Below are 9,480 nucleotides of genomic sequence, written 5' to 3' on the forward strand. Positions count from 1 at the left end.
AAAAGAGAGAACTCTTTCACTAAACACTTCTATTTCCGGTGCACATGGAAGCTTGCCATTGAAACTTCACCAAGAAGTAATGGCAAAACATTTAAAAATAACACCACTTCAAATGTAACCACAGTTTAGGACAAATGAAACACATAAATATCAATAATCCAAACAAATTAACATGTTATAACAGTATGTTTTCCCATTATTAGAAAAAAGGAACATAGTAAAATATAAATTGCATAATAGGACACATGCAGATAAAAGATGAATCAGCATATTTTATGAGGTATTGGTTAGAATATCTAACAACATCAACAACTAAAATGCACACAAAAAATTTCTCACCACTGCTGGATGATGATTCCATATCTAAAAGTGTCTAAGTAACAGATAAATAAAATTGCAAGAAATAAGTACTACATGATTATAAGTTGAATAATGTAGGGAGAGGGGACTGATCCTATGCAAAGCAAACCCAGGGAGCAACTGAAGGGTAAAGTTGGCTATTTGCCCTTTAGCAAACACTTTTCTTTCTCTTTTATCACATGACCACCCTTTATAGGCGAGTAAAAATATCCTACTACTGAATGCTTTGACTATCTTGTCCCTCAGTGTTTGCCCAGGGAAACAGTAAATAGGATGACCACATGAGGTTTATTTTTTTTAAATGTAAAGGAATTATTTGAATGACTGACATGATAAAAATTTTAAAACCTGATTATTATGAATATGCATACTTTGCATAAAAAATTAACCCAAACAAAAGAGATGAAAAAACCAAATGGAAATGGGAGATCATCAAACACATGCACACACAAATAAATGAGTGATAATGCAAAAAGGTAAATAAAAAATTACATAACTCCTCTCAACCCAAATTCTAATACGTAGTTAGCCAGAGAAAAAAGCAATTTTACTCAGCAAAAATATATGTAAAATCCATATCAAAATACATAATTTACGTACCAATTACAATCAGATTTGCAGTAGATGTGGCAACGCCAGCACGATTCACAGCCCGGCAAGAATAGTTAGCTACATCTTCAAGAGTGGCATGCTGAATTTCTAGAGTAGCAGTAGAATCCACAATAAACATTGAAACTCGCTCAGAGGGTTCAACAGGAACAGAACCATCCCGGAACCATTGCACAGTCGGGAATGGTCGGCCAGCTACCTCACAGGTGAGGTGAGCAACAGTCCCTTGTTTAGCTAAAACAGGCTCCAAGCGCCTAGTGAATGTAGGTGCTACATAATCTTGTATCTCTTCTTCTACTACTTCCTGCTCAATAAATTCAATGGAATCTTTCATTCCTGGGACCGTTTTAACTTTTTTCCTACTTCTCTTCACAACAGTCTGAACCTGCTCAGCAATTTTTTCTTCCTGAGCATCACCAGTAATGATTTTCGTGACCCGAGTAACTTTATCTTGACGTTGGTTGGAAATGGAGACTTGAACTTGGGAAATGCTTTCCTGGGTAGCCATCTGTCTTTCCTCAATTAATTCTACAGGCTGCACTTCTTGCACCTGGAATGGCTGAATAGCCATTGTTTCCATAGGAGTTTCTGATACTACAGGCTTCTCCTCTGCCAGCTTTTGGGGAACAATTTCCTCCACTTTGGGCTCTTTCAATACCTCAGGCACAACAGCTGGTTTAGCTTTTGCTTTCTTGCCCCTACGCCAGGGTAACACTGGTTCTTCAGGTAATTTTTCCAATTCTTGTGTTTCAGCCTCAGTAGTTTCAACCATAACAGGCTGAGGAGAGACTTGTTCTGGCTTCTTAACAGGCTTCAGTTTCACTTCCTCCTTATCATCTGGTTTATCTACTTTATCTTTTTTAATAGGCTTCAATTTCACCTCTTCTTTTTCCTCCTCTGGCTTCTCTTTCTTAATTGGTTTCAGCACCACCTTTTCAGACTCAGGTGACTCGGGACGAGGTTTCTGTACAGGCTTGAGTTTTACCTCTTCCTTTTCCTCTGGTTTTTCACCTCTTTCCTTCCTGATAGGCTTCAGTTTAACTTCCTCTTTTTCTTCTTCAGGCTTCTCTTTCTTGAATGGCTTCAACACCACTTTCTCTGGTTCTGGTGACTCTGGGCGAGGCCTCTGAACAGGTTTCAGTTTCACCTCTTCTTTCTCCTCCGGTTTTTCTTCTTTGACCTTCTTAATGGGCTTCAGTTTTACTTCCTCTTTCTCTTCTTCTGGTTTCTCTTTCTTGAAAGGTTTAAGCACCACTTTCTCTGGTTCTGGTGACTCTGGACGAGGCCTCTGAACAGGTTTTAGTTTCACCTCTTCTTTCTCCTCCGGTTTTTCTTCTTTGACCTTCTTAATGGGCTTAAGTTTTACTTCCTCTTTCTCTTCTTCTGGTTTCTCTTTCTTGAAAGGTTTAAGCACCACTTTCTCTGGTTCTGGTGACTCTGGACGAGGTCTCTGAACAGGTTTCAGCTTTACCTCTTCCTTTTCCTCTGGTTTTTCATCTCTTTCCTTCCTGATAGGCTTCAGTTTAACTTCCTCTTTTTCTTCTTCAGGTTTCTCTTTCTTGAACGGTTTCAGCACTACCTTTTCTGGTTCTGGTGATTCTGGCCTTGGTTTCCTTGTCAATTTTAATTTCACCTCTTCCTTCTCCTCAGGCTTTTCCTCTTTTACCTTCTTAGTGGGCTTCAGTTTAATTTCTTCTTTTTGTTCCTCTGGTTTTTCTTTCTCAATTGGCTTTTTTGGCACTCTCTCTGGCTGTGATTCAGGCAAGGGCTCCTCAGAGGGTACATGTACCTCCTCCTGAGACAAAACAACATGTTCCTTTTTGGTCTTTTTCCCTCTCCTCCATGGAGCAACTGGAGTATCCGGTTTTTCTGGAGCCTTCACAACAGTTTTTTCTTCTGTAACCGTAAGTGTAATCACTTCATCAGATTGAACAAGTCTCTCCTCTTCTCTCTCAACTGGCTTCAAGAAAACTTCCTCAGTCTCATTTTTTTCCTCAATTAACTTCTTTCCACGTCTCCAAGGTGCTTTTGGTTTCTCTTCAACAACTTCAGGCTTCTCAACCAGTACTTCTGAAACACCAGGCTTCTCTACTTCTTCTAATGGTTTATCCTCCATAACCTTAACTTCCTTAACAGCCTTTTTCCCCCGACGCCAAGGAAGTACAGTTTCTTCTGGTTGCTTGGGGATTTCATGTTTTTTCAGATCTTCTGCCACCATTTCTTGAGGCTCAACAGCCTCATCAATAGACTTTTCTTTTTTGACAGGCTTCAGAACCACTTTTTCTGGCTCCACTGCCTCAGGTTGAGGTCTCTTCACAGGTTTTAGTTTCACTTCTTCTTTCTCCTCTGGTTTTTCTTCTTTGACCTTCTTAGTGGGCTTCAGTTTAACTTCCTCCTTCTCTTCTTCTGGTTTCTCTTTCTTGAAAGGTTTCAGCACCACTTTCTCTGGTTCTGGTGACTCTGGACGAGGCCTCTGAACAGGTTTTAGTTTCACCTCTTCTTTCTCCTCCGGTTTTTCTTCTTTGACCTTCTTAATGGGCTTCAGTTTTACTTCCTCTTTCTCTTCTTCTGGTTTCTCTTTCTTGAAAGGCTTAAGCACCACTTTCTCTGGTTCTGGTGACTCTGGACGAGGCCTCTGAACAGGTTTTAGTTTCACCTCTTCTTTCTCCTCCGGTTTTTCTTCTTTGATCTTCTTAATGGGCTTCAGTTTTACTTCCTCTTTCTCTTCTTCTGGTTTCTCTTTCTTGAAAGGTTTAAGCACCACTTTCTCTGGTTCCGGTGACTCTGGACGAGGTCTCTGAACAGGTTTCAGTTTTACCTCTTCCTTTTCCTCTGGTTTTTCATCTCTTTCCTTCCTGATAGGCTTCAGTTTTACTTCCTCTTTTTCTTCTTCAGGCTTCTCTTTCTTGAAAGGCTTAAGCACCACTTTCTCTGGTTCTGGTGACTCTGGACGAGGTCTCTGAACAGGTTTCAGTTTCACCTCTTCTTTCTCCTCTGGTTTTTCTTCTTTGACCTTCTTAATGGGCTTCAGTTTTACTTCCTCTTTCTCTTCTTCTGGTTTCTCTTTCTTGAAAGGTTTAAGCACCACTTTCTCTGGTTCCGGTGACTCTGGACGAGGTCTCTGAACAGGTTTCAGTTTTACCTCTTCCTTTTCCTCTGGTTTTTCATCTCTTTTCCTCCTGATAGGCTTCAGTTTTACTTCCTCTTTTTCTTCTTCAGGCTCCTCTTTCTTGAATGGTTTCAGTACCACTTTCTCTGGTTCTGGTAGTTCAGGATGAGGTCTCTGAACAGGTTTTAGTTTCACTTCTTCTTTTTCATCTTCTGGTTTCTCCTTCTTGAAAGGTTTCAACACAATTTTCTCTGGTTCAGGTGATTCAGGACGAAGTCTTGGTGCACGCTTCAGTTCCACTTCTTTTTCTTCTTCTGGTTTTTCCTTCTTGAAAGGCTTCAAAATTACTTCCTCTGGTTTTGGAGACTCTGGACGAGGTTTTCTTGCAGGTTTTATCTTAATCTCATCCTTCTCTTTTGGCACTTCTTCTTCAAACTTTTGTTCTGGCTCATCCTTTACTCTCTCTGGCTTCTCCCAATCAAAGGGCTTGAAGGCTACTCTCTCCAATTCTGGGGAATCTGGGAGTGGTTTTTCTTCTGGTCTGAATTTTACCTTGTCTTTCCTCTCAGGTTCTTCCTGTTTTGAAGGTTTCTCTTTCTTGAATGGCTTCAAAACAACCTTTTCTGGCTCAGGGGACTTGGGTCTAGGCTTCTGTACTGCCTTCCGCTTAGTATCCTCAGTTTCACCTTCCTCTGGTCTTTTCCCTTTCCCTAAGATCAGTTTTCGATCATCTTCTTCTGCAGGAGGCTTCTTTGGTTTCTTTCCTCTTCTCCAAGGTGCTGCAGGTGCCTCAATTTTATCTTTTGGAATGTTCTCATCTGGCACTTTTTCAAATTCCTCCAAGGGTATATCCTCTCTTTCTCTTGGCTTGAATGGTGCTAGCGGTGTAATCTTCTCTTCTGTGGGCACCTTCTTCTCTTCAGGTATTTCCTCAGTTTCCTTTTGGGGAATAGGTTTCAATTCCACAGTTTCTTTATCCTCTTTAGCTTCTTCCGGTTTTTCCCTTTTAACTGGCTTCAAAACTATTTCTTCTCTTTCTTCCACAACTTCAGGCCGAACAATTCTTTTGGCAGGTTTAAGCTTTACTTCTTCAGGTTTTTCAAAAACTGGCTTCTCTAATTTTTCTTTTGTTTTGACATGTTTTTCCTGTAAAACTACATCTTCCTCTTTTCTGTATGGTATTTCAGTTTCCTCAGGGGCCAATGGAAGATCTGCATCATCAACTTCATCCTCAGTCAATTCAGGTTTTTGCTTTTTGACCTTTTTGCCCCTAGACTTCTTGGTCACTGGTTTATCAGGAGTTTCTAAGATTGGTTCTTGTGTTTGTGGAACGATTTCTTGGTGTAAGTCAGTTGATTCTATATCTTCCTCGGGTAGTTTGGGACCAGTTTTCTCAATTGGTTTCAAGTGAACTTCTTCCGCAGTAATTTTCTCTGGCTCCTTCTTCTGTTTTGGTGTTTTCTTCAGAGCTATTTGCTCAGTCCAAGGAATAACTTTTTCCATTGAAGAATCAACAGGTTCCTTAAGCTTTTTAGGCTTCCTCCAAGGAGCCTGGGTTACAGGTTGTGGCATATCTTCCTTCAATTGCCCCTCAACTGTAACAATCTCAGAATCTTCCTCATCCTTGATTTTCCCGGTATATTCTTCTGTTTTTTGAGGTTTCATTGTTGGTTGTTCATCAACCCCCACAGGATAATACTCATCCTTTAACACTGGTTTCAAAGATACACCAGGTTGAGCATCAGGGACTTGACTAATACTTTCCACTGGCTTTAGTTCCACAATTTCTTTCTCTTCACTAGGTATTGGCATTTCGTGATGTTTGATAGGCTTCAATTGCACAGTTTCCACAGAGTCTTTCTCTACCACAGGTTTTTCTTTTGGTGTTTGTTTTAATTTGGATAGCTCTTTAGCCCAAGGTACTACTCCTTCCGGTGTTTCACTCTCTTCAGGTAATAAAGACGTTTTCCCTTCTTTTCCCCTTCTCCAAGGAATTCCTTTTTGCTTTCCTTGTTCTTCTTCTGTCACCACTTCCTCAGTTTTAAGTAGACTAATATCTTCTTCATGCTGCAGCTTTATGATATCACTTTCTTCCTTTGTTTTCTGCACCACTGTCTTTTGAGATACAGATACCTCCTTCAGATCTACTCTTTCTAAATCTTCTGTTTCAGTTTCCCGTTGGATTCTCTTAGTAGGCTTCAGCTGAACCTCCTCCATCACCTGCTTCTCAGGTTCTTTCTTTTCCTTTGGAACTCGCTTCAATTTCAAAAATTCTTGAGTCCAAGAAGGCCCTTTTCCTTCCTCAATTTCTTCCGGTTTGGGATGGGGAACAGAAGTGTCTTTTGGTTTTCTAGGCAATGGTGCTTTCTCTTCATCTTCCGATGTTCTCTTCACCGAAATCAATGTAATATCTTCTTCATCTTGACGGAGAATAGTTGTCTGATCTGGTGCTTCCCCTTTCCTTATGGGTTTCAACTTTATCTCCTCTGAAATAGGATCTTCCATCTTGATTTTTCCAGGAACTGGCTTCAATGCAACCTGGTCTGGCTTTTCTGGTTCTGGTTTTTCCTTCAATACTGGTTTCAGCCTAGGCCTCTCAGATACTTCTACTTCCTCAGGCTTAGTGGGTATTGATTTCAAAGACACATCCACTGGTTTTTCAGCAGGGATTTCACCTCGCCTTATAGGCTTTAATGTGACCTCTTCAGCTGTTTCTTCAGGTAAAGGTTTCTTAGGAATAGGTTTGAGTTTTTTGGTTTCATGTTCCTCAGGGGCAAAACCTTCATATGGAATTGGTTTTAGGTCAACTTTTTCTAATTCTTCCTCTGGTACTTCTCGAGGAGTACGTTTCGTGGGCTTCAAATGAACTTCTTCCAGGATCTCTTTTTCTGGTTCTTTCTTCTCCCTAACCACTGGCTTCAATTTTGTTGCTTCTGGAGCCCATGGTACAGATTTTCCTTCTTTCTGAACAACTTTCGTTTCTTCCTCGACTTCTTTCCTTGTCTTGAGAAGTGACTTAGAGTCTTTTGTCATCCATGGAAGTTTGCTAACTGGCTTCTGCACATCATCTTCAACTGTTCTATCAACGGTGAGGGTGCTGGTATCCTCTTCATGGCTAATCTTCTCGACATCAATTTGTTCTTTAATTGTTGTCTCCTTAATCTTGGATTTCTCTTTTGTTACCTCCTGGACATCTACTGGTTTGAGCTCCACAGAACCCACAGCCTCCTTCGGTATTTCTCTCTTCGTGGGTGTGACAGGTTTCAGTTGTACATCCTCAATAGTTTCTTTTTCAGGTTTCCTCTTTTCTTGGGGTGTTTTCTTTAATGTTATTGCCTCCTGTGTCCATGGGACAGATTTTCCATGTACTTCCTGAAGAGAGTGATCAACACGGAGGAAGCTGGAGTCTTCAGTTGTTTGAGTTTCTTCTACACTCTCTTTCTCTTTCATTGAAATTTTAGAAAGCTCTTCTTCAATTGTTTTCCTTAGCTTCATAATTGTGATTTCTTCCTCATCCAACTCATCTCTCTGCACAGGCTTAAGAGTAACTTCTTCTAATTGCTCCTTAGGTATTTCCTTTGGAAGCCTTTTAGTTGGCTTTAACTGCACCTCTTCAATTTTTTCCTTCTCTGGTTCCCACCTATCTTTTGGGGCTCGTTTAAGTTTTATTGGCTCCTGAGTCCACGGTAAAGTTTTTTCAACTTTTGAAGTGGATGTTTCTTCATCTGTTTCTCTCCTAAGAATAACCTGATCATCTTCGGTTTGCCATGGAAGTTTTCCAAATGGCTTTCTTTTTAAATTGACATCTTCTTCCACAGATCTATCAACGTGGAGAAGACTGGTATCTTCTTCACGCACGGCCTTCTCAGATGTTATTTGCTCTGGAGCCTTCACTGGTTTGAGGGTGATTCTTTTAGATTCATCGTCAGTATCATGAGGTCTTCTGCTAATTGGTTTCAACTTAATACCTTCTAACTCTTCCTCTTTCAATTCTGATGGTTTCACTGGCTTCAACTCAACACTCTCTAATTTTTCTTGAGGTATTTCTTTGGGAGTTCTTTTTGTTGGCTTCAGGGACACTTCCTCTAATTTCTCCTTTTCAGGCTCCTTCCTTTCTTTTGGGGCTCTCTTTAGTTTAACTTGTTCTTGAGTCCATGGAAGAACAGTCTTTCCTGGTATTTGCAAACCTTCCTCCGCAGAAGGACGACGTGGATGATCGCGCTTTCCCTTCCCTCTACTCCATGGAGTTGTTGCACTGTCTAACGATCGGTCTCTTCCACGTCTCCATGGTGGACCTGGGGTTGGTTCAGCTGTCTCTGTTGCAGATAATCTGTCGACTGACACTGATGATGGAGCCAAGCCACGACCTCTTCGACCACGACGCCATGGTAAAGTCATATCTCCCTTGGGCCTTCCTCTCCATGGCTCACCAGAAGTATCTTCTTTCAACGGTATTTCCTCCTCCTCTTCAACATCTTTGGAAGTACGAAGGTAAGTGGCATCATCGGTATCTTGTCTCCTTTCTATTCCTGTTACATGAGACTTCTTTTCTGGTTTTTTCCCTTTCTCATCAGGAACAGCAGTGTAATGAGCTCTTCCTGTGCGTCCTGAAAGTTAAAAGGATTGTGAACTTATCCCAAAATAATATAAAAATATGTAAACTTTTAATCTCAAAGCACAAGAAGAATACCCAAATAAGTGGCATCTTGCTGCTGGGGTCTTGAGTAACTTTAATTCTTTAAGGCTCTCTTAAGCTTAACCAGCTCAACCACACCATATCCGTCAGAAAAATTAACCTTATTCCATTAGGTGAGAGGAAAATTTCAGGCACCATAGTAATTAAAGGTGGGAGAAAGGAATAAAGAGAAGATAGGACAAAGGACAATAGGAGAGGAAGTCATGTCATATGGTATAAAAGTGGTGTCATTAAATTGCCATCACCCAGGAATGAGGAAAAGAACACACACTTTAAGATAAAATATTTACACACGGAAGCAAAAAAATCAAGGATTAGCACCCTCATCAGCACTACACTAGATAATTTTCTCAACCATTCCTTGACCCTTTTGCAACCATCAGGTGAATATATTTGCTCTTATTGGAAGCGCGAAAACTGACACATGCCAAATGGATTTATCCGGCCAACTTTTACAATAAAAAATATTAATTCATTTACAAAAAAATCACTTTATCGCCATATTCATTCAATGGTTTTAGGGCTCACACACATCCTCAGCTTGAGTAAAAAATCTTGATGCATTAAATAAAATTATATACTAGAAATAATAAAAGATTCAAAATCTGGCAAAATTCCTGAAATCAGCCTTGCCAGTCTTTGCACATCCCATTCAAAATGGGCTGGCACAAAAAAGATTAATACCAAATCTTCCTTGAAACAATTT

The 9,480-nt window shown here is 40.4% G+C and overlaps 1 protein-coding gene across 2 annotated transcripts in view; it reads right to left on the reverse strand.

The window, feature by feature from the left end:
* LOC124167682 (titin-like) overlaps window positions 1–8,679 on the reverse strand; it is a 97,851-nt gene extending 89,172 nt beyond the window's left edge. For both annotated transcript variants that reach the window (XM_046545679.1, XM_046545671.1), the window contains exon 1: window positions 961–8,679. In XM_046545679.1, coding sequence (XP_046401635.1) covers window positions 961–8,476 — 7,516 coding nt within the window. In that variant the 5' untranslated portion in view covers window positions 8,477–8,679. The remainder of the gene's footprint in view (window positions 1–960) is intronic.
* Window positions 8,680–9,480: the final 801 nt, after the last annotated feature.

Source organism: Ischnura elegans, chromosome 1 (assembly GCF_921293095.1).
Source record: "Ischnura elegans chromosome 1, ioIscEleg1.1, whole genome shotgun sequence".
Lineage (NCBI taxonomy): Eukaryota > Metazoa > Arthropoda > Insecta > Odonata > Coenagrionidae > Ischnura > Ischnura elegans.